Source organism: Lemur catta, chromosome 15, assembly GCF_020740605.2.
Source record: "Lemur catta isolate mLemCat1 chromosome 15, mLemCat1.pri, whole genome shotgun sequence".
Classification (NCBI taxonomy): Eukaryota; Metazoa; Chordata; class Mammalia; order Primates; family Lemuridae; genus Lemur; species Lemur catta.
In genome coordinates, this window is record NC_059142.1 from 45,438,723 (window position 1) to 45,463,225 (window position 24,503).

At 38.3% G+C, this 24,503-nt stretch overlaps 1 protein-coding gene across 1 annotated transcript; it reads left to right on the forward strand.

Annotated features, from left to right (window-relative positions):
- The first annotated feature begins 2,587 nt into the window (after positions 1-2,587).
- Positions 2,588-22,431, forward strand: PSMD12 (proteasome 26S subunit, non-ATPase 12). Its single transcript, XM_045569481.1, has 11 exons — positions 2,588-2,797; positions 10,271-10,330; positions 10,418-10,546; positions 14,382-14,489; positions 15,552-15,656; positions 16,646-16,795; positions 16,883-17,017; positions 17,571-17,683; positions 18,636-18,810; positions 20,787-20,864; positions 21,873-22,431. The coding sequence occupies exons 1-11, from the start codon at positions 2,690-2,692 to the stop codon at positions 22,080-22,082; spliced, it is 1,371 nt and encodes a 456-aa protein (XP_045425437.1). The 5' UTR covers positions 2,588-2,689; the 3' UTR covers positions 22,083-22,431.
- The last annotated feature ends 2,072 nt before the right edge of the window (positions 22,432-24,503 follow it).

Consider the following 24,503-nt stretch of genomic DNA (forward strand, 5'->3'; position numbering starts at 1 on the left):
TCACACCACTGTTAATTTTTGTCCTCTCAAACTCTTCACACAATATTTAGCCACCCTGATCCTTTGGTCTACTCTCATAAAACCAATTTCATACAGAATATAGAGTCAAAAAGCATCTTAGTCTAGTGCATCTCAACTATCTAGGCCCCTACAGTGTGTTTTAGAAATATGTAGGGGGCTGGGCGCAGTGGCTCACACCTGTAATCCTAGCACTCTGGGAGGCTGAGGCAGGAGGATCGCTTGAGGTCAGGAGTTCGAGACCAGCCTCAGTAAGAGGGAGACCCCGTCTCTACTAAAAATAGAAAGAAATTAACCAGACAACTAAAAATATATATAGAAAAAGTTACCGGGCATGGTGGTACATGCCTGTAGTCCCAGCTATTCAGGAGGCTGAGGCAGAAGGATTGCTAGAGCCCAGGAGTTTGAGGTTGCTGTGAGCTAGCCTGGCTCCACCGCACTCTAGTCTGGGCAAAAGAGCGAGACTCTGTCTCAAAAAAAAGAAAACAAAAAATTGTAAGGGAATTTTGAGTTGTCACAATCACTAGAAGAGGGAGATATCAGCAGGTAATCGAAATCCTAGACAGCCTGCCATGTAACAAGTCTACACAATAAAATATCCCACATTCCATGAGACTTTTGGATATCCTGCCAGATACCTACTTATGTGTCTGAGGCCTAGACCCTAACTCATATTTTACATATGACAAGCTATTTTTTTTTTTTTTGGTTTTAACATGAACTAAAATTTCTAAGAATTCTTCTATGTGAAAAACAATGAAAGATTATATTTGATATAGGCCGAACTTTACCAAGAAGTTGTTCACCATTATAGAAAAATCACGGGCTAACAGTAAGCCCCTGTGATGCTTGAGGCACCAATAGAACGCCAAGAGAACACACCTGTTACAGTTGCAACTTTCACATTTGCAATTATTGTGTATAGGTGCAAGCAAATGACTACCTCTTAAGTCTTAGCCTTTATATTCAGAAATATACATATATATATATATATATTTTTTTTTTTTTTCCTCCCTGAGACAGGGTCTTGCTCTGTCGCCCAGGCTAGAGTGCAGTGAGGTCATCATAGCTCACTGCAACCTTAAACTCCTGGGCTCAAGAGATCTTCCTGCTTCAGCCTCCTAAGTAGCTGGGACTACAGGCGTGCACCACCATGCCTACCTAATTTTTCTATTTTTGGTGGGGGGGAGGGTGTATTCTTGTTCAGACTGGTCTTGAACACCTGACCTCAAGTGATCCTCCCACTTTGGTCTCCCAAAGTGCTAGGATTACAGGCATGAGCCACCGACTGCGCCTGACCTAGAAATATATATTTTGCTATTTTTAAAAAAATTTGTTTCTCCTTTTCAATGCAGCTAGGATATTATCTTGTTTTGTTTGTAGATGGCTTATATTTTCCATGATTTTCATTGCAGAACAGTTTAATAAAAACAGGTCTACTCAGGATATATTAATATAAAGGATATTGGCACTAATTAAATTGAGAACTATTAACATGACAGACCACTCCAAGATTTCCTGCTTGCTCTCCAGGCTACTGTTCACCATATGCGCAAACCATACACCTCATTCCCATTTTCAAGGATCCTAAGCTTTTTTTAGTATCCTAAGCTATTTTATAGAAACTCAGATGATATGGATGATGATAAAATTTGTACAGTCAAGAATTGAAATTGTCTCACGTATGAGATCTTGTCTGATGCTCACCAGAGTCCTACAGGAATAACAAATTAAACGTCTTTCTAAAGATTCTTCTTACCGGTCAGGCGCCGTGGCTCACACCTGTAATCCTAACACTCTGGGAGGCCGAAGTGGGAGGATGGCTTGAGCTCAGGAGTTCGAGACCAGCCTGAGCAAGAGTGAGACTCCATCTCTACTAAAAATAGAAAGAAATTAACTGGACAACTAAAAATATATAGAAAAAGTTAGCCGGGCATGGTGGCGCATGCCTGTAGTCTCAGCTACTCGGGAGGCTGAGGCAGTAGGATTGCTTGAGCCCAGGAGTTAGAGGTTGCTGTGAGCTAGGCTGACGCCACGGCACTCTAGCCCGGGCAACACAGCGAGACTCTGTCTCAAAAAGAAAAGAAAAAAATGATTCTTCTTACCAACGCAGTGGATTACACTAAAAACGAAACAAAAGTACTTTGCTTGTTAAATTACTGAGCCGCTGTCACATCTTCCCCTATGAGCTTTCAGAGATCCCCCAGGTTAAGCCACCAAGATCCTCAACCAGACAAAACCTCAAAACTTTATTAAGGTTTGCTTCAGCCTCATGTGGAGATGAGAAAACCGAGATCCAAGAAAAGTTAAGCGACTTGCCCACGGTTCTGAGAAACCATTTTTCGAAGCAGGAGTGTAAGAATATATGGGATGACCTATTATATGACACTCACTTTTGTCACCGCAAATTTTAGATGAAAAGTCTGACGTGAGCAACGACAAAATCCGACACTGGCGGAAGAGACGAGCGGCGAGCCCCACCCCGCGCCCGGCGCCCCGCCCTCAGGCTGTCCGCGGCGGTGCCTGACTGGCGGCCAGCACCGGGGACCTCGAGGGGTCCTTCGCGCGGGCTCCCGACGCGCTGCCTGAGCGGGTGCGCGGGCGGCTTCCGGTGTGGGTGACGAGTGGTGGCCAAAGCAGGGGCACAGGCAGGGACGCTCAAGCAGGGACCATGGCGGACGGCGGCTCGGAGCGGGCTGACGGGCGCATCGTCAAGATGGAAGTGGACTACAGCGCTACAGTGGATCAGCGCCTGCCCGAGTGCGAGAAGCTGGCCAAGGTGAGGGAAGGCCGGAGGATGACTGTTGGCGGGCGCCAGGGGCTGAGTCACGGCGCACAGCCCGCTTAGGCCTCAGGGAGCCTGTGAGCCGAAGCGTATATTCCCCCTTTGCTTGTCCAGCCTCGGTTGAGTCTGCATGAGTGGGAGCCGCCTGGTCTGTCCAGCTAGGGCTGCGGAGTGCGCTCCTGCATGTACTTTCCCAGACCCTCCCCAAGACAGGTGGTCACTTCCTCCCCATAGATTTGGGGCCCAGTGTTGCTTTTTGCCCTTTTTGGGGTGCTATTTAAGTAAAGTTTACCGTGGTATTTTCTAGGACTTAAGGCCGCTTCGGTATTCAGGCTAGATCAGAGTTTAGTTCTATTGCTGTTGCCGAATCAATTTATGTCGTTACATCGTTTGTGAATGACGGCGATGTACCTAGTCTTTGGCCGGGAGAAGGGGCAGGAAAGTGATAGTACAAAGATGTTTAACAAAGAACCCCTGTCCTTCAGGAGTTGATGTTCATAACGAATTAGTGAAGTCATGCATGGTGGTGAATGCCATATAAGTGTAAAGTGTTACTGGAACACAGAGAAGGAAGCTGTGCGCTCTTAATGGTGAGATGAGAGAAGGTTTTACAGAAAAGCTGACATTTGCATTGAGCCTTGAAGAATTGGTAAGATTGGAATGGGGTGGAGTCATTCCTGGAAAGGGAATTGGAGAAGTAATGACATACGTACCATTTGTAAGTACATTACAGTGTAGTAAAGTCACGGGCAAGAAAAGTGTCAAATGATGCATCTCAGTTCTTAGAAGGAAAGCTTTTTAATACTTTACTTCCCCTCCCAAAAAATGGGGGGGGGAGCCTTTTCAAAAACCATGGTGGAGAAAGATAATAAAGTTGATAGATAACGTATTTCTTAGTTAGGTTCAGTATGTTTGCTGAGGCGGAGCCATTAATTCATCTTTGAGCTTTCTAGTAGCTAGTGTAAAGAAACATTATCAGTTACTTAAGGGTGCGAAAACTCAAATGCCTAAGGTGCCAGGCAGATAACAATAGCTGACACTTACTGAGTACCTTCCACAGTGCTAGGCACTTTGCTTACATGCACTAACTCATATGATCTTCATCTCAGCACTATACAATAGGTATTACTATTCTTCTTTTACAGACAAGGAAAGTGAGGCCAGAAAAAGTTGAGTCACATGCCCCAAGATCATACAGCTAGTAAAGTGGTGGAGCCAAGATGCAAACCCAGGCAGACCGATTTTAGAGCTTGTGCTCTTACCCACCGTGCTATCCTGCCTACTGAGCTGAGTGTGATGAAAACCTGAACTTCTGAGCGCCTGCCCGGGAAAAGGAGGCAACAACTCTTCACCTCCAGTTCATCTTTGACAATTGGGGATGAAGGCTGAGCCTTGTCAGTGCTGCTAATTTGAGGGAAAAACCAGAAATACAGATTTCTATATGAAATACCTAATATTTAGAAACTGGACACAAGTCTGTTTTAAAATACTATTGGAGCCAATACTATACAGATCAAACAAAACATACCCAAAGTAAGCCTCTCATCCTCCACTTTGGAATTCACAGAATAATAGTGTCAATAAGGAAGAAACAAATCGTTTGTCTTAGAGAAGTACAACTAAGTCTTCCATTTACCAATTGCTTCTGATAGCAGCCCACTGTGTGCAAGACTTAGTGCTAGACACTGTGGGGAATATAAAGATTATTAGACAAAGCTCTTGCCCTCAAATAGCTGATAGACCAGTAAGAAAAAAAGACTTCACTGCTATAATTGTTCTGCTGATCGGATGTGTGGTCTTTATTTAGGACATTGTTATGTTCAAGACAGTTGAAAAGACTTGCAAACTCAAATGCCAGATGCTTTTTTAGGTGTTCAATGGGTAATGGGAATGTTTAAAACAAAGAATTTGGTGCCTGTTAAACTAGATAAAATGAAAGCCATTTGGATTCTGATTTTTTTTTTTTAAGCCTTTGTGCCAGCTGAACAAAACAAGGTGTATGGGTGGATACTTTTAGTGGGGGTGGTTCAGGGAGAGGGGTGGGAGGTGGGAGGGTATAAAAAATCTTTTTTTTGGATACACATAGACCACTTCAACTTTTAGATTTGATGGTTGTCCAACAGTCCTGGTTAATTTTTTTTTAATGTTTTTCTGTTTTGCTTTTTATTGTTCATTTCATATTACTTTTTAACCATTCTACCAAACAAAAGAAATCATTAATATTGCATTTCTACATTGAAATATATGGACCATTTTAGTTAGTATGCATTCTTTTAATTTGAGCCCATCAGTAAAACTGAAGGAAGTTTTGTTACTTTTACCTCTAAGAAAACTTAAAGTTCAGGCAGCTTAAGTGGTTTATCCAATACAGGTCTCTTGGCAACAGGAATAATGTTTTTTGTTTTTTGTTTTTTTGCAACATCCTACTACCTCTTTAAGGGATTATCAATTCTGTCCTTAATTTCCTTAAGACATTTTTTATTTTTAATGTGAAACACCCTTGGAGATAAAAATTATCTGTATAAAGACTTAATAAGAATAGTTCAGGTGAGAAAATCACGTATAGCAGAAGCCTTCAAAAGGCAGACTGAAGTCTAGACTTGGGTAGTAAAATTGCCAAATCTAGGTCTTTTGAATCTGTATGTCTGTGTCCTAACACCCACCTAGCAAATAACAGTAATAACTAATATTTATTGCTGTGTAAATTCTATTAAAATGTTAACACTATGATGATGTAGTACATATGTTCCAGGCGTACCTTTATAGATATTGATTTAATCCTCAGACCAACGCTATAGGGTTGGTACTGTTATTATGCTCACTTCACTGAAGAGAAAAATTGAAGATCAGGGAGCTTGTGTCTTGCCTAAGGTAATATGGTAGTAGAGCTGGGATTTAGACCTAAGCAGACTGGCTGCGAGCCTTTATTTTTAACCATTCTACCACCTCTGTGATTGGTATGTGAGGACCTTGCATCAGGTTAATGAGATAATAAAAGTGATACCAGATCTTTTGATGATGGTTATCTCTTCACCTTGTATTAAGGAGTTAAAAATTAATCTAAAGAGGCCCTTTTCTGAACTGTAAAGATATGGTGTTTAGCAGTTCTTAATACACGGAGGGTTTTCTACTCCCGTTTTTATTGTGATATATTTGGCACATGGTTATTTGGGGACTACTTAACATTCTCAAATTGAATGTATCCTACTGGGAAGATTGAGGTGGTAGGGTTGCTTGAGGCTAGGAGTTCTATGCCAGCCTGGGCAACATAGCAAGACCCCCATCTCTAAAAATAAAAATTTTTAAAAATTGGATATATCCTTCCGTTCTCCTTCCTCTTAATGTCTTTTCATTTCTTTCTCTCTCTCTCTCTCTTTTTTTTTTTTTTTGAGACAGGGTCTCTCACTCTGTCACCCGGGCTAGAATGCAGTGGTGTCATTATAACTCACTACAACCTCAAACTCCTGGGCTTAAGCAATCCTCCTGCCTTAGCCTCCTCCGTAGCTAGGGCTACAGGTGCGTAGCCCTGGCTAATTTTTTTATTTTTTGTAGAGATGGGGGTCTCACTTTGTTGGTCAGGCTGGTCTTGAACTCCTGGCTCAAGCAATCTTCCCACCTCGCCTCCCAAAGTGCTAGGGTTACAGGTGTGAGGCCACCTCACCTGGCCTGTCTTTTCATTCCTTTTGGACACCTGCAGCCTCTTCTTAAGGTAATATTAAAAATAAAGAGGAAGTGAAATGCGAAACAGTTTACTGATCGTTAGCAGCCTCAACAAAAGACCCCTTTAAGAAATATGTCACTTAAAAGTATTGGATTGGCTTTAAATTTCTACTGTTTGTGCTAACTTGTTATCGGCCCTTTTTTTTACTTGTTTAGGTTGTTCAACAAATCACTGTAAGATTGGATACATTTAGGATTTAAAGGAAGCAAACATACAGAATTTATAGATTCCCAACATGTATTGATGTTGAACAAACTCATTAGTCATTTAGCTTGTTTACAAGGGTTATTTTAATGAGGAAAATGAGTCACAGAAGTCACATGTTGGTTTTGGATAACTCTAGCCATTTTGCTCCTCCTGAGTTGAAAAGCAGCATCAAGGAGGTGGAATTTTAGGAACTGTGTGAATAGATAGGAAAAGGAAGAAGGAAGATGTTTAGCCATGGGATTGAAAATGGAAGATTGGGAGAAAAAAGTGGGATAATTTGAGAATTGGAAATTGTATTTAGTAAATTTGATGGTAATGCCCCTCACATAGCACTAAATTGTCAGCCATATAATTTGTCATGTCCTACTTATTGTGACAGTACAAATCAGGAATTCTAAGCCATTAAGATTGACTAAATAGTTCAGGTCAATGCCATTGCATTCATACATGCTATGAGCAGATTGGTGCAAAGGGAAGCAACAATTAAACAAGGATCTAGTCTTAAAGGAACTTACCACTTAGGAGGTAAGATATGTACATTAATAACTGATATAAGGTATAAAGGATGTACCATATTATGTACAGAAGCATCATCATGTGCTTGGCATGATGCAGCACACTGAGCTGCAATGGTGAACAATACAGACATGGTCCTTGCTCTTATAGTTTCCATCCTAGTGAGATTAGAAAGACAATAAACATCAAAACAGAATATAGTTTGGGTTGATTGCAGAGCACTGTCACTAGGGTTGAGTGGTAAGGAGGAGGTGCTAAGTGACTACTGATGTTCGAGAGCAATTATCTAAGAATGCTTTTCCAAGAACGTGGTATTTAATGTCTTGTTGATACTGCAGACCATGGCTCTAGAGCAGTGTGTGATTCCCTCACAGGTAGCGTGCAGCTCTTTAGTACCCAGGCTTCCAAATTAGAATGCCATATGTTAAACTATACTCTGTTGACCATAGTTGCATGAGTAATATAATAATAATTGCAAATGTGGCAGGAGATGACTGTCAGTAAATAGTATTTTACCTTTTAACTATTTTTTCACTTGATTTTGTTGCCATATAGAAACTGTTTCCATATGGAGATTACTTTGATCAAAGCAAAAGGTGTGATTTACACCAGTATGGTAGAGGAAGCACTTCAGTGTGTGGAGGGAGCTTTGGACCTTGAGGCAAGAGTCCAGGGATCTGGTTCTGCTGACTCCTTTTGCGGCTGAGCAAGTCTTTTAAACTGTTAGGTCCACCATCTTTTTAATCTCTAAAATGAGGTGATTAAATTAAATAATCTCTAGCAATCTTTCTAGTTCTAAGATTCTTTCATTTTTTTATGATTTATTAGCCTTGAACTTTGGAGAATTTATAGATTTGTTCATTGTTCTTTTCCTCTGATGAACATTTAGCTGGCATTTATTGTCTACATGAGCCTCTAGAACTTGCAGAACTGGTGCTCTCCTTTGCATAGGAAACATTGTTAAAATATACTAGTAATTGTATGTTTCAGATTTAATTAAAGTACTTCCAGGCCGGGTGTGGTGGCTCAGGCCTGTAGTCCTAGCACTCTGGGAGGCCGAAGCAGGAGGATAACTTGACCTCAGGAGTCTGAGACCAGCCTCAGCAAGAGCGAGACTTGTCTCTACTAAAAATAGAAAGAAAATTAGCCAGGCAACTAAAAATAGAAAAAGTTAGCCGGGCGTGGTGGTGCATGGCTGTGGTCCCAGCTACTCTGGAGGCTGAGGCAAGAGGATTGCTTGAGCCCAGGAGTTTGAGGTTGCTGTGAGCTAGGCTGATGCCACGGCACTCTAGCTTGGGCAATAGAGTGAGACTCTGTCTCAAAATAAATAAATAAATACATACACACATACATACAAACAAACAAAAAAAATAAGTTCAGATGTGGTTATACAATACATATTCTGCACTGCATAGAAAATCATAGTTTCAAAGTTATCTTAGAGCAGGGCATGGTGGTATGCACCTGTAGCCCCAGCCCGTTGTCCCAGTTACTCAGGAAGCTGAGGTGGAAGGGTCACTTAAGGCCAAGAGTCGAACAGCCTGGGCAACATAGCAAGATCTTGTTTCTTTGAAAGAAAAAGGTTATCCTGGCAGCAGTATTCTAAAAAGTCCAAACATTATTTGTGCCCTTAATTCAAAAGCTATTTAATTAGTTTCTTTCATTAGTAGGAAAGGATGGTACTCATGTACCATCCAAGAATGTCACTAAGGTTAAAAATTTTTATGGTTAGAAAAACAATTTTTGAATAAAACCCTTCTCGTCACTTCCACTATTGTCAGGGTTGTGTGCATGATAGTTATTAATATTAGTATCTTACATAAATGCAGTTTTTTGCTGTAAGTTGGTTTTATTTTTATCAAAATGTGCAGTTCCTAATAGGATGACTTATTTTAGTCCTGATGTATTATCATTTAGGTTTATATTATTTGAATTTTATTATTCTCATTTCTTAATGTATGCTCCAGGGAGGATGTTTTCTTTTTGCGTGTGAGGTAGAGGTATGAAGAGGTTATTATCAGTTGACAAAACAGGGTGTATTTTGGTTGAATCAATGTCTGCTTAAGAGCATGACTTTCAGTATAGCATGCATGGGTATTCTGGGTGGTCCTCATTTCCTTTTAGCATGATTACTAATTTGTTTTTAAAGTCAGTAAAAAATTAAAACAGGGGGGACAGGCGTGGTGGCTCATGCCTGTAATCCTAGCACTCTGGGAGGCTGAAGTGGTAGGATCACTTGAGCTCAGGAGTTTGGGACCAGCCTGAGCAAGAGTGAGACCCCGTCTCTACTAAAAATAGAAAAAAATAGCCGGATGTGGTGGCACATGCCTGTAGTCGCAGCTACTCAGGAGGCTGAGGCAGGAGGATTATCCTCCTGAGCCCAGGAGCTGAAGGTTGCAGTGAGCTATGATGATATTCTGCTATGCTCTAGCCGCGGCAACAGAGGGAGACTCTGTCTCAAAAAAAAAAAAAAAAGAAAGAAAAGGAAAAATTAAACCATTTCCTATCCTTTTTAGCACAAAATATTCTTTTTATTTCTTCTCAAGACTCCATGTTTTAAAATACTTGTTAAAACAACTTTATAAAGAAATTATTCATTTTCCCATTTTTATCCTTCAAAGACACATCTGACTACCAGCTAGAGGCTCTGGGTAGAACAAGATAAACAGGTGTTACCACACTGAGTTGATAAATTAGAATCCAAAACAAAGATTTGTTTGTTTTTCTTAGGCATTAAATCATTGTTGTCGTATGTTCAGTTTCTCCTAGGCATTTTCAAATGTTAAAAATAACTTGTGGGCCCCAAGTAGGGAACCATTGACTTACGGAATCCACTGGAGAAGCAAGCACTGTCATGAAAAGGAGAGAAACAAAACAAAAGTAGTTATAGGGTGGTCCTTTTCCTCTGGAGTAGGCTGTGTTGATTTTTCGCTTTCTGTGTTAGGAACGTCTCATTTTAGATGAGTTATTTGGTTTGTGGTGGTGGTGTTGTTTTCATTGTTCATTTTTATCTTTTGTTTTAGGAAGGAAGACTTCAGGAAGTTATTGAAACCCTTCTCTCTTTGGAAAAACAGACCCGAACTGTGAGTAGTTTATACTGAAAACCTCAATTACCATTAGTTTCATTTAACATTGTTCCATTAACTTTCAATATATTTTCATTCTTACAGGCTTCCGATATGGTGTCTACATCCCGTATCTTAGTTGCAGTAGTGAAGATGTGCTATGAGGCTAAAGAATGGGATTTACTTAATGAAAATATAATGCTTTTGTCAAAAAGGCGGAGTCAGTTAAAACAAGTGAGTTCATGATTCCTCAAAAAACAAATATATTAGCATTTAAATAGGACTTTTAGAAAACTATTCTATGAATCTGTTTAAAATGTGTTAAATCAACATTGCAACATCCTAGAGGGTGTTTTAAAATTCTACCCACATTCTCATAATGACACAACTGTTTGTACTTCTGTTTTTTCTTCTAGTGTTTATATATTTGCATATTTTTTACAAAATTGTATTTGGAGTGTTGATGCAGCTTTGTTCTATTTCCATGTTGTTCTTCATCTTCATTTTTATTATTTTAAATGGTTGTATTATGATATATCAAGTTGATAATCTAATTTACTTAATCGTATCTCTTATTTTTTTTATTTTTTTTGAGTCAGAGTCTCTGTTGCCTAGGCTAGAGTGCTGTGGGGTCAGCCTAGCTTACAGCAACGTCAAACTCCTGGGCTTAAGCAATCCTGCCTCAACCTCCCAAGTAGCTGGGACTACAGGCATGTGCCACCATGCCCAGCTAATTGTTTACATATTGTTTTTTACTTGTCCATATAATTTATTTCTATTTTTTTTTAGTAGAGACGGGGTCTCACTCTTGCTCAGGCCGGTCTCGAACTCCTGAGCTCAAATGATCCACCCGCCTCGGCCTCCCAGAGTGCTAGGATTGCAGGCGTGAGCCACTGCGCCCGGCCCTTCCTCTGATTTTCTAAGTGACTTGCTCTCTATGGCAGTAGTCCCCAACCTTTTTGGCACTAGGGATCAGTTTCATGCAAGACAATTTTTCCATGGATGGGAGTGGGGTGGGGTTGGGGGGCATGGTTTCAGGATGATTCAAGTGCATTACATTTATTGTGCAGTCATACCTCTCTGCTAATGATAATCTGTATTTGTAGCTGCTCCCCAGCGCTAGCATCAGTGCCTCAGTTCTACCTCAGATCATCAGGCATTAGATTCTCATAAGGAGCACGCAACCTAAATCCCTCATGTGCGCAGTTTACAGTAGAGTTCACACTCCTGTGAGTATCTAATGCAGCTGCTGATCTGACAGGATGCGGAGTGCAGATGGTGATTCAAGTGATGGGGAGCAGCTGTAAATACAGATGAAGCTTCGCTCATTGGCCTGCCCCTCACCTCCTGCTGTGCAGCCTAGTTCCTAGGAGGCCACAGACTGATACCAGTTTGAGGCCAAGGGTTTGGGGACTGCAGCTCTGTGGGACAATTATAAGTCTTGGGCACAGTGGCTCATACCTATAATCCTAGCACTTTGGGAGGCCGAGGCAAGAGGAGCCAGGAATTTGAGACTAGCCTAAGCAACGTAGCGAGACTCTCATCTCTACAAAAAATTTAAAAATCAGCCAGGCATGGTTCCAGCTACTTGGGAGGCTAAAGAAGGAGGATCGTTTGAGCCCAGGAGTTCAAGGCTGTAGCGCACTAAGATTGTGCCTGTGAATAGCTGCTGCACTGCACTCTAGGCAACATAGCAAGACCCTGTCTCTAAATAAGTAATAAATAATTTCATAGTGTCATAAAATTTCAGAGCCAGTAGGGGGGACTGTTTAATTCCTACTTTTCAGATGAAGAAATTGAGATTTGTATGTAAAGGCTCTTGGAATGTGAAGAAACATGCAACCTATAGCTTTTGCCCTCAAATAGCCTATCGTTTCATAAAGAATATAAATCACAAGTAATCATAGCACATCTGTATCAAGTATCCTTAAGATTCATCAGAAAAATTACACACCTATATTAGGCAGTATATAATAAATGACAGCATATTTCAGAGTGGTGAAATATGCTAAGAAATATGAAAGGAGGAAGAGAAAGTGTTTGATTAGGTTTATTAGGGAAGGCTGGTTAGAGAAAGAGGATTTGAGTCCATTTGACAGCTGGCTAGTGACAACCAGAGCTGGAACCAGGGTTGCTCTTTTCCCTATAACATATTCTTCATAGCTATGGAATGTGCTTAGGGACTCAAAAGTCTGTGTCCTTTTCCATGATTATTTTCTTTTTAGCCTAAGTAGACTTAGGAATTTTTTTTAAATATATAACCTGTTCTAGATTGCTTTAGATTAATGATTTCTGTTCACTGTTGCTTTGAACCCAGGGTGTCTCTCCAACTATAACTTCTCTAATGGCTTACCTATATTTTTTTCAGAAGCAGCAGTATGTTCACTTCTCATCACAGTATTAATGTACAGTAGTTCCCTCTTATCTGCAGGGGATACATCCCAAAACCCCCAGTGGAGACCTGAAACCTTGGGTAGCACTGAACCCTATACACACTATGTTTTTTCTAAGTCAAGAACTCTTTTCACCTTTTCACTTAAAAGAAGCACTTTTTGGCTTCTCTTTGGCATATCCAAATTGCCAGCATCACTAGTATTGTGCTTTGGGGCCATTATGAAGTAAAATAAGGGTGACTTGAACACAAACACTGTGTTACAAAGACAGTCGATCTGATAACCAAGATGGCTCCTAAGTGACTAGGGGTGGTAACAGACAGCATGGAGACACTGGACCAAGGGATGGTTGGATGGCATAAAATTTCATCCTTACTCAGGATGGCCTACAATTTAAAACTTACAGATTGTTTATATCATTTTTGGACTGTAGTGGACCTTGAGTAACTGAAACCACAGAAAGTGAAACCACAGTATGGGGGGAGTACTGTAGTTGTTTTAGGTTTTTCCCCCTCCCTCTGATTTCTGTTAACGTAAAATTTTTTGCACAGCTTTTCAAATTATCAGGTTGTGTGCTCTTCTAGAAATCATGATTATAATTAATTTTAGAGGGATCATGTATTTTGTGAGATAACTAGATGTCCTAGGGCTTTGCACTTACTGAAAGAGTTATGTTTTACAATAAAACCTGAGCTTCCTGGAACCCCTGGATCTCTGAACAGCCCATTTTTCAGATAGTTAAAAGTTTCACCTGAACTACTTAAACATTAAATGTTTTTCATGGAAATTGTTCCAAGATAGGCTGTTTACTTTTCTGCCATCTTAACCACAATATATTTAATGTAATTCAACATTTTCTTGATGATGCGGGGTCCTAATTATTATTATCAATAATTATGGTATTCTATTTAAAAATCCACATTTGGGGTTGGCAAATGATTGGCCACAGATCAAATCTTACCTGCCACCTATTTTTGTAAATAAAGTTATTGGAACACAGCCATGCCCATTTGTTTATATATTGTCTGACAGCTTTGAGTTACAAAAGCAGAATTGAATACTTGCCACAGAGACTATATGGCCCACAAAATCCAAAATATTTACTTTGTAAATATTTGCAAAAGTTTACAGAAAATGTTTGCCGATCCATGACCTAAGTCTTGGAATGTTAGAGCTGGAGAGAATGTAGTGTCCAACCCCTTATATCACCTATGAGGAAACTGAGGGCAAAGAATCTCTTGTGTCATGTTTTACTGAAGTGCAAATGGATGACTGTGGCTGCTCTTCCCACCCAGATGAGGGAACTGTTGAGCCCTTTGCCTCTGCCACTGCCTCCTTTCTCCTAAATCACAGGATCTGCCGGTCCCGGCTTCCAGCCACTGTGGAATTCTGCTTTCTCTTCTCTTTTTTCCTTTTTAGTTTGCTGCCATTTCTTCCGTGCTTTTCTACTTGCCTACATCTTTTCGTCTGAGTGTTTCCTAACCTTTATTGATGTGTTACTGCATATTCAGTACTTCTTAGCTAACAGGGAGATTTTGATGTTCTTTGATCTTTATGGGCATATCAATAGAGTTGCTTGGGAGGACCAACTTTGACCATAGCTCCTCCTTCAATAAAGTACATTTTTTCCTGCATGAGGAATTAATTTTACTTATGAACAGTTTTTAATATTTTAGGCTGTTGCAAAAATGGTTCAACAGTGCTGTACTTATGTTGAGGAAATCACAGACCTTCCAATCAAACTTCGATTAATTGATACTCTACGAATGGTTACAGAAGGAAAGGTGAGTTTTCTGTTGACACAACTCACAGTGATAAGTACTGTCGTTTGTGTGTTCAGAGATACTTGTGTATTTAGACATTTTATGAGTATGTGTGTATGTGTATTTTTTTAAGAAATACACAAAGTGTCATCACTTTAATTCAACCAATATTACCTTTGTACATCTCCTAGTATCTTCCCATATACAAATGAATATATTTAAATAGTGACAGTCTTGGTATATCCAGGTTTTTCTAGGAATTAGTGATCTTATCCCAAATTTATATGTGGCTTTTTAAGAATGAATAAAAATTCTACAAGGCCAGGGGTGTGGAGAGGCCATTTTAGACATAAGGGAGATTATATACAAAGATACCAAAATAAGAAACACATGATATATTTAGGAAACTGTAAGTAATTTGATATTATTGGAAATTAAGGTTTTGAGGGGTAAGGTGGGGAAGGGGTTGCTGCAGAAGAAAGGCTGAGGGGTGAGCAAACCTAAGCATAAACATTCATTCCCTAGACTCATTAGATTATACTGTAGTTATGTTTTTAATATTTAATTTTTTGGACATTATAAATCCACTAACATTACTTATAGCTATAAAAATGCTATCCACTTTAATACTTAGCAAGATTAGATAATTTTAAAGAAAATAGCTTTATATTTAAGATATGTCAGATTTGGAGTATTGGTTGAATTATACGTGTTGGACTACATATACTCTTTGTAACAAAAAATGTGTTATTTTTCAAGTAATCAAAAGACACTTTCCATTTTCTTTGTCATTTATGTAGCTTGTGGTCCTGTTATTTATTAAATAGTAATTTCACATTTAGATTCTCAAAGCAAAGTTGCAAAATATGGGCAAGGTTGGTAGGGAGATTTTCTTAAAAATTATGGCTATATTTGTGAAATGTAAAATGTCTCACAGTTCTATTTGTACACAGGGTAAGATGCACAATAGCTGCAAGATAAATACTCTTTGTACCTAGTTTGAAGAATTGTTCAATTCTACCTTTTAAATTTTAACACATTTCTACAGAAATTTTGATAATTTTAAATTTCTCTTGTTTGTAGATTTATGTTGAAATTGAGCGTGCTCGACTGACTAAAACATTAGCAACTATAAAAGAACAAAATGGTGATGTAAAAGAGGCAGCCTCCATATTACAAGAGTTACAGGTAAAGTGTTGCATTTTGAAGTTTGTAAGTTTAGTCCGTAGTATTTTCTTGTGGAAATACAGGGTTGAGTATCCCATTTTCTAAGTGCTTGGGACGAGAAGCGTTTTAGATTTTGTATGAAAGCCTGTGAATGGCATCTGTTTTCATATTTGAAATTGTAATTTCAAAATTACTTCTTTGGTCCCCAACCCCGGGGACTGTGGCCTGGTTTCAGTCCTCGCATCACTTCCTCCCACCCCAGTCCATGGAAGAGTTGTCTTAAAAGAGTACATACTGTATTTGACATTCCTTTTTTTTTTTGAGACAGAGTCTCACTCTGTTGCCTGGGCTAGAGTGCCGTGGCATCAACCTAGCTCACAGCAACCTCAAACTCCTAGGCTCAAGCAGTCCTCCTGCCTCAGCCTCCCTAGTAGCTGGGACTACAGGCATGCGCCACCGTGCCCAGCTAATTTTTTCTATATATTTTTAGTTGTCCGGTTAATTTCTTTCTATTTTTTAGTAGAGAGGGGGTCTCGCTCTTGCTCAGGCTGGTCTTGAACACCTGACCTCTAGCGATCCTCCCGCCTCGGCCTCCCAGAGTGCTAGGATCACAGGCATGAGCTACCGCGCCCATTCTTGAAAAGACAAATCTGTAGTGATGGAGAACAGATCACTGGTTGTCTTATGAGGGCGTTTGAGTGGTGGAAATGTGTGACTATAAAAGGGTAGCATGAGGGAGTTTTGGGGGGTGATAGAACTGTATCTTCATTGTGATAGTTACCCAAGTCAATACATGTGCTCAAATTCATAGAGCTTTATACCAAAAGGAAAAAAATCCATTTGCAATTATAATTTCCTAGAGGTAACTATCTTTTAATATAATTGTCATCACTTTCCCTATGTGCATGAATGGTCTTGTTATTTAAGAAGAGTGAATATTTTAATATCTGATTTTGTTGCAATTCACAAAAATTACTATTATAAACTTATTTGGGGAATTACTCTGCTAGGTGGAAACCTATGGGTCAATGGAGAAGAAAGAGCGGGTGGAGTTTATTTTGGAGCAAATGAGGCTCTGCCTAGCTGTGAAAGATTATATTCGGACACAAATCATCAGCAAGAAAATTAACACCAAATTTTTCCAGGAAGAAAACACAGAGGTGAGCATCTCTCTGACTACATGTTTACTTTGAAAGCATTTGAATAAAAACCATAAACTCCAATTTATATTATTGACTTTTTTGCAGAAATTAAAGTTAAAATACTATAATTTAATGATTCAGCTGGATCAACATGAGGGATCCTATCTGTCTATTTGCAAGCACTACAGAGCAATATATGATACTCCCTGTATACAGGCAGAAAGTGAAAAGTGGCAACAGGTGAGAATATATTCTTATAATCGACATTGATACTTACTGGGAAGAAGGATAAGCATTTTTTATTTCTTTTCAAATCATTGTAACTGCAGTAATTAGATGAAATTGTATGGTTCTCCTTTCTATTCAGTGGTGATGTTCAGTATGTCCTTACTGATTCAGATTAATTGGGTCGGTACCACTTTTGAAGTAATGTAGGCTTACTGTTTAAAACATGTACAGCAGGTCCCCTGCTAACAAAGGTTGCAGGTAAACACCCAGCATTACCTCGGAGAGTTATCTTACAAAAACTGTTTTAAAGTACTTATGTGTATATTCCACATTTATGCTGCTAACTTTGAAAGATTTACTATAATAGTTTTATGGAAACTAAGTGTCACAGAAAGACACAATGAAAAGGCAGCCTAGTAAGATTTTTTTCCCCAAGACTTTTTGAGTACAAAATTAAAAATGAATATATACAGTTATTCCATGACTTTCCAGTTCTTGCCAAAATTTCCGTTATGTTTTTAGTGCTTGCATGTAACCAACTTGTTGCATTATGCAACTTTTTTAGGCTCTGAAGAGTGTTGTGCTCTATGTTATCCTGGCTCCTTTTGACAATGAACAGTCAGATTTGGTTCACCGAATAAGTGGTGACAAGAAGTTAGAAGAAATTCCCAAATATAAGTAAGTACTTTTGAAATTAGCATAGTATATCTCAGTGGAAACACTATTTTGAAAGAAAATTGATTAGCCTAAGTGTATACTTCTTCATTGGTTGCTAATAGATTGTATTAGAGAATAAAATCGGAGATAATAAAGTGGTGAAATGTTTGTTAGCATTGCATTATAAATTAATGGGATTATAGCATGCTTTATTCTAAACTACTTATCGAGTAGAAGTTTTATATCAAGCTTACTTTAGCAGCTTTTGATTAACCATTTTATAAAGTTTTATCACCAGTAGTTTGGGGCTTTGTGATTTTGGAAATAAATACTTCTGAATATCTGTTATGTAAAACAGACTTGCTTCCTCATAAATACAAGGGGCTTTTATTTTTTAAGTGCTTTTTTAAAATTTGTTTCATTAGTATGTTTACAGCCAGTTATTCCAAAGATTGACAAATACAGTAAAGGAGACAGCAGATGTTAAGTAGGGAAATGCTCTATTCAGAATTAACGTGGAGCCTGGTGCGGAGGCCCATGCCTGTAATCCTAGCACTCCAGAAGGCCAAGACAGGAGGATCACTTGAGGTCAGGAGTTTGAGACCAGCCTGAGCAAGAGCAAGACCCCATCTCTACCAAAAATAGAAAAAATTAGCCAGCTATGGCAGCACACACCTGTAGTCCCAGCTACCCAGGAGGCTAAGGCAGGAGGATCACGTGAGTCTAGGAATTTGAGGTTGCAGTGAGCTATGATGACACCACTGCACTCCACCTGGGTTTCTAATTCTAGAGTCTGTCTCAGTCAATGAATCAAAGTGGAAACAATGGTAGTAAAGTTGGTAAAATAAATAATCAAATTGTGTTTCGTTCTAAATAAAAACTAATTAAAACTTCATTTTTTAAATTTGGTATTATATTAGTTAATACTTAATTTTTATAGATTTGGTATATTAAGTTGTATTACAATTTACAGGGATCTTTTAAAGCTTTTTACCACAATGGAGTTGATGCGTTGGTCCACACTTGTTGAGGACTATGGAATGGAATTAAGAAAAGGTTCCCTTGAGAGTCCTGCAACTGATGTTTTTGGTTCTACAGAAGAAGGTGAAAAAAGGTGGAAAGACTTGAAGAACAGAGTTGTTGAACATGTAAGAATCTGGCATGATAGAGTATAATTTTTGTTTTAGCCTTTACTAGTGAATTTACTTTTTAGGATTATCTTAGGATTAAACTTTAACAAATTGGAGCATAAACTATAAACTGTTTTTCAAGTTTGATAATCAGATGTTTCTTTCAGATGTGATATCTTTAATTCTTCACATTAAGATTTTTTTTATGCTCAATGTAGTAATGATGTAAATTTGGTGTTCAGATATTTACTCTAAATTTCTCAAAGCATATCAGAATTTATCTCTCCCATCTTGCCTTTATTTTACTATTTTTGGCTTTTCAGAAAAGATAATTATATTTTAACATGCTTCATTTTGAGAGGACCTCTCAAAAATCCAAAATCTTCTAGCATATAAACCCAATGGAATTTTCTAAGAATGGGGCGAGGATGTTATTTCTGTCTGATACTTACTTGCTAGTCTTGGAGCGGGTCACATGTCTTATACCTGAACTTTGATCTTCTTAGTATCACTATAAACTGAATTATGTCAACATTCATTCATTTACGTAACAAACATTTATTGTGAGCCTTCTGTGGCCAGACACTGTACAGAGTGCTGAGGCACATGGGCAAATAAGACATGATCCTTACCTTCAAGAAGCTTAAATATCATAGCAAAAGTGTGTTTACAAATAAAAAGTATTGGAGATATTATTTTGGTTCAGTGTATAGAGAGTAGAGTGAGGCATAAGGAGAGAGTTGATTGGTTCTACCTGGAGGAATGGTCAGGCTAGATATGTAGGAATTGATGAGTGAGGTGAGAGCTTTGTAAGAGGAGTAGGACAAAGGAAGGTAATCTGAGCAAGGGCATGGAAGCACAAGCCATCAGGTAACTTAGAGAATGCCAAGAAAAATTGGAGCTATAGAAAGGATCTGGGTCATAACAGATTTTGTACACCCCAGTAGTGAAAACTTTTAACTAAGGATAATTTCTAGGCTTGTATTTATTAATACAGAGTTCCCTGTGGGAGTGAGTATGGAGAATGGATTTGGAGAGATATATAATTATGACTAGAGATGAGAAGACTAGTTAAGTGAGTGGCTATATGGACTTGGATTAAGGTAGTAGCCAAGGGATTGAAGAAGAGTGCATGGAATGGAGTTGTTTTAAGGAAGGAAATCAATAGAATGCAGTTATTGATTAGATTTAAAAGATGAAGGGAAAGATTAGATTTAAAGGATGAAAGAAAAGAGAGTAGAATGCTTCTGAGGCTTTGTGATAGGTTGGTGTTGCCATCAGCCCCAATAGAGGCAGGAGGAGGTACAGCTTCTTCAAAGATGAGTTCATTTTTCTCCCAACTGTTCCCAATTTTTCCTTGTGAGTGCTGTTTTGTTAATAATGTTAACATTGAGAATAGTACAGGGTAATTCCAGGTCCTTGGGAAGATAAGCTGAGAGGATCTCTTGAGCCCAGGAGTTCAAGATCAGCCTCAGTGATATATAGCAAGACCTCATTTCAAAAAACAGGAGTCTCTATGTCTAACTTCAGCACCACATCCAGTGAAATTTAGGAAATTTAATTTGAAGTTACCTTTAAGTGGTTGGAAGGATAGTAAAGTGATAAGTGTTGTGAGATGATCTCCAGTCATTTTTAAATTTTAGCCTTTAAAATATTTGTGTTTTAGAAAAGCTTAACTTTAGATTCTTGCATTTAGCAAAAATATTGTAGTACATTTATAATTTTAACTACTAATGTAGTTAACACAAGCATATATTGACTATATATTTAAGGAGTTGTGTAGAGTACTCATAATTCATAAATAACTACAGAAGTCAAAATATCTAAGTATTTAGTCTTGTTATTGCAGTTTAGAACTAGCTTTGTTGGGCTATAGAAAAAGAAAGGCTCTGAGTCTGATGTTTTAAATAAACTTATTTGGATATGAAAATAAATGGACTTTAGCCTTACTGACAAATGTTATGTATTTTCCCTGCCCTCTCTTCTTTCCCCAGAATATTAGAATAATGGCCAAGTATTATACTCGGATAACAATGAAAAGGATGGCGCAACTTCTGGATCTATCTGTTGATGTAAGTAGTAAGCATTATTGTTTGAGTTATTTGTAGCCATTCATTTTGAATATCGATTGGTTTGTAAAAATTGAATGAGAAAATCCATTATTTTATTATTTAATTTTATGTTTGGGTAATAGAAAGTTTTCCAAGTTACCTTGAGCTAAATAGTGAGTTTATGTAATAGTTACATTAATATTATTTATGCTAGTTAAAATCTTCACTTAAATATGTTAGTTTTACATTGATTAATTTGAAGTCCAAAGTACACATATCATATGTTTAGGTTTCCACAAAAATTAACTGCATAAATAAAATAAGTGAGGAAGAGTTGACTGCAATTCACCTGAAAAGGTCCCAGGACTTGTCAGAGCAGTGTTATATTCAGGTCTCCATTTCACACTGACAAAATGTACAGCACACAAAGAGAAAGGAGTTATCTGAAGCGTTTAGTAATGGCCCGAAAAGCGATCTCTGTCATTAGAAGGAGTTGTGACAGTTCAGCTGATAGAGAAGAGTCATGGAATGTTGTTAGAGTTGGAAGATTTGCTACTTGGTTAATTCTTCAGCTCTTCTCATTGATGAGCCAGTGCACCAGAGTCTTTGGAAGTCAGGTGTCTTACTTATGGCTACATAGTAGCCAATTAACAGAGCATATATGCCAACTAGGCATTTCTGGAAACAAATTAGCTATACCATACTGCCTTTTAAGGGGGAACATTGTAGAAAAGGAGTAGGCCAACTTGACAGTTCTCGTGGGCTCTCATTCCCCAAGATCAGCAGTATTCAGTTTGTAGGCAGGCAAATTCACACTTAGCCCTGACTCTGAGTTGACTCATAATCTATTCATTCCCTAAAGTATCAGTAATATAAGTACATTATTACAGAAGTTCAGCAGTTGCTAACTGTTCATGAATTTTTAGCCCTGCATATTCTTGGATGAAGAGTTTAGAAAATGGTTTCCTTAAGTTTTATTTATTGTCTGTAATTATCTGTCTTAATCCAATTTGTCTTTCTCTCTTATAGGAGTCTGAAGCTTTTCTCTCAAATCTAGTAGTTAACAAGACCATCTTTGCTAAAGTAGACAGATTGGCAGGAATTATCAACTTCCAGAGACCCAAGGATCCAAATAATTTATTAAATGACTGGTCTCAGAAACTGAACTCATTGATGTCTCTGGTTAACAAAACTACACACCTCATAGCCAAAGAGGAGATGATACATAATCTACAATAAGGGTCCTAATGCTTTTAGAAAAGAATTAAAATTGGAAGTCATTAAAAAAAAAAAAGACTGTTATGGTGTATATGTTGGGTTTTTTTTTCCTAATCTCAGTTCCTTTGTCTAAAATTTTAAAATAGTAAATATATTTGAGGCTTCTTTTAACCTTCAGTTCCCTGATTTCGTTGTTAACTTTGCATTTGCAGTTGGTGCAAAAATATAATACATTTTTATTGTCTGAATACACAAAAAAAGTGTCATAATTTACCCAAATATGTTTTTCTATCATTTGAAATCTTTTTAGCTACTGTTTGTTTTCATTCAACTAACAAACATAATATTAATAATAAAAGCAGTGTATGCACGTTTACTTTCTATAGTTACTTCTGTTTCTAAACATTTCATGGGGGTACTGATTTGACAGATGTTTTTTAAATAAAATTAATTCTGTTGTAAAGCTGTCAGTCATTTGGTAGAATAAAAAAGCAACATAGAACATACAAGGTCATTTGGGATAGAGTTGTGATTTGTGAAGAATTTGTATTTTGCTATTGTGGCAGAACATCTTTAGACTGAGCATGTATGGAACAATCTGGTAGGCTGTAGACTTAATTTTTGGGTTTTTTTTTGTTTTTTGGGTTTTTTTTTAGTCAAACTGGTTTCAGTCACAGCAGCTTAATTAATTTTCCCTCCTCTGACTGGGCCGTTTCACAAAAGCAATGACATCATGTTGACACAGGTTGTTGGGTGTTAAATCCTCTCTATAGGGTAATGACTGCTCTTTGATGGGGGCTAGTCCCCCACTTCTTTGTATGGGTTTAAATTTAACATATGAAGTTGTTTTTATAAGGCTTCTTTGTGGCTTTAACTTATAGGTCTAATTACGTCCTTGATTTTCTAAAGTTTCATTATATGAACATTGGATAACTTAATTTTTTTTAATGCTTAAAAAATGACAAAAAAGAAAGACTTCAGGCCACCCTCATACTAAATAGTATAATATTAAAGTGTTTTCACAGAATTAAAACAAAAGTGGTTTTACTATCAAAAGCAGCATCTGAAATCAATTGATATGAGCAAATTTGGAAGACTTTTTTTTTCTTCTGAGAAAATGGAAAAATGAAATAATGTTAGAAGGTTATTTTAAGGCCGGGCGCAGTGGCTCACGCCTGTAATCCTAGCACTCTGGGAGGCCGAGGCGGGGAGGATGGCTCGAGGTCAGGAGTTCGAGATCAGCCTGAACAAGAGTGAGACCCCGTCTCTACTAAAAACATAGAAAGAAATTAGCTGGACAACTAAAAATATATATAAAAAATTAGCTGGGCATGGTGGTGCATGCCTGTAGTCCCAGCTACTTGGGAGGCTAAGGCAGAAGGATTGCTTGAGCCTAGGAGTTTGAGGTTGCTGTGAGCTAGGCTGACACCACAGCACTCTAGCCTGGGCAACAAAGTGAGACTCTGTCTCCAAAAAAAAAAAAAAGGGTTATTTTAAATGACATTTAAATGAAGAAAGTGTGAGGTCTACTTTTTTTTTGAGACAGAGTCTTGCTCTGTCACAGGGGCTAGCGTCCAGTGGCGTCATCATAGCTCATAGCAACCTCAAACTCCTGAACTCAGTGATCCTGCTGCCTCAGCCTCCTGGGTAGCTGGGACTACAGGTGTGCACCACCATACTCAGCTAATTTTTCTATTTTTTGTAGAGATGGGGTCTTGCTCTTGCTCACACTGGTCTCAAACTCCTGACCTCAAGTGATCCTCTTGTCTCCGCCTCCCAGAGTGCTAGGATTACAGGCATGAGCCACTGCACCCTGCCTTGAGGTCTACTTTTTAAAAAACTCCAAATGAAGGGAAAAAACCTAAGCATTTTAGAAATGGCATTTCATAATTAATTTTCCATTTAATTCAACATTGTCACTAAACTGTCCTATTTCATAATCCCGGGGCTGGGGACAATTACGGGACCTCTGTAATATTTATGCTCTGAGTCATTGTGAATTATGACATACAATATTAATCTAATTTTATTCTTTGGAAATTTAAGGCTTTGGTCACATTAGTAACATCAACATTCATCTGCTGTCACTTATCTTTAAAAAACCAAAAATATGGCCAGTTCAGAAACATTAGAAGTTCACACTAACAAGGATATGTTTTTAATTTTCTTTTGAATGAAAAGGATAGAAAATAAAATTTTGCATTGTTAATTTGTAAATAAAGTTGGAGCTAATTTGAATCTAGCCTCTCATTAGTTTCCTCTTTCTAGGGACTCATTATCTTTGAGCTTGCCAAACCTGGACTGTTTGGCCAAGTGTGTTGCTGTAGAGATCTCTGGTTTTTAACACACTCAGCCTCAAGCTAGGCTCTTTGTGTATTATGATTTAGTGCTGTTTCTAACTGTCCCAGTGACCTGATCTCACTTAGGTTGATTAGTTGCTCA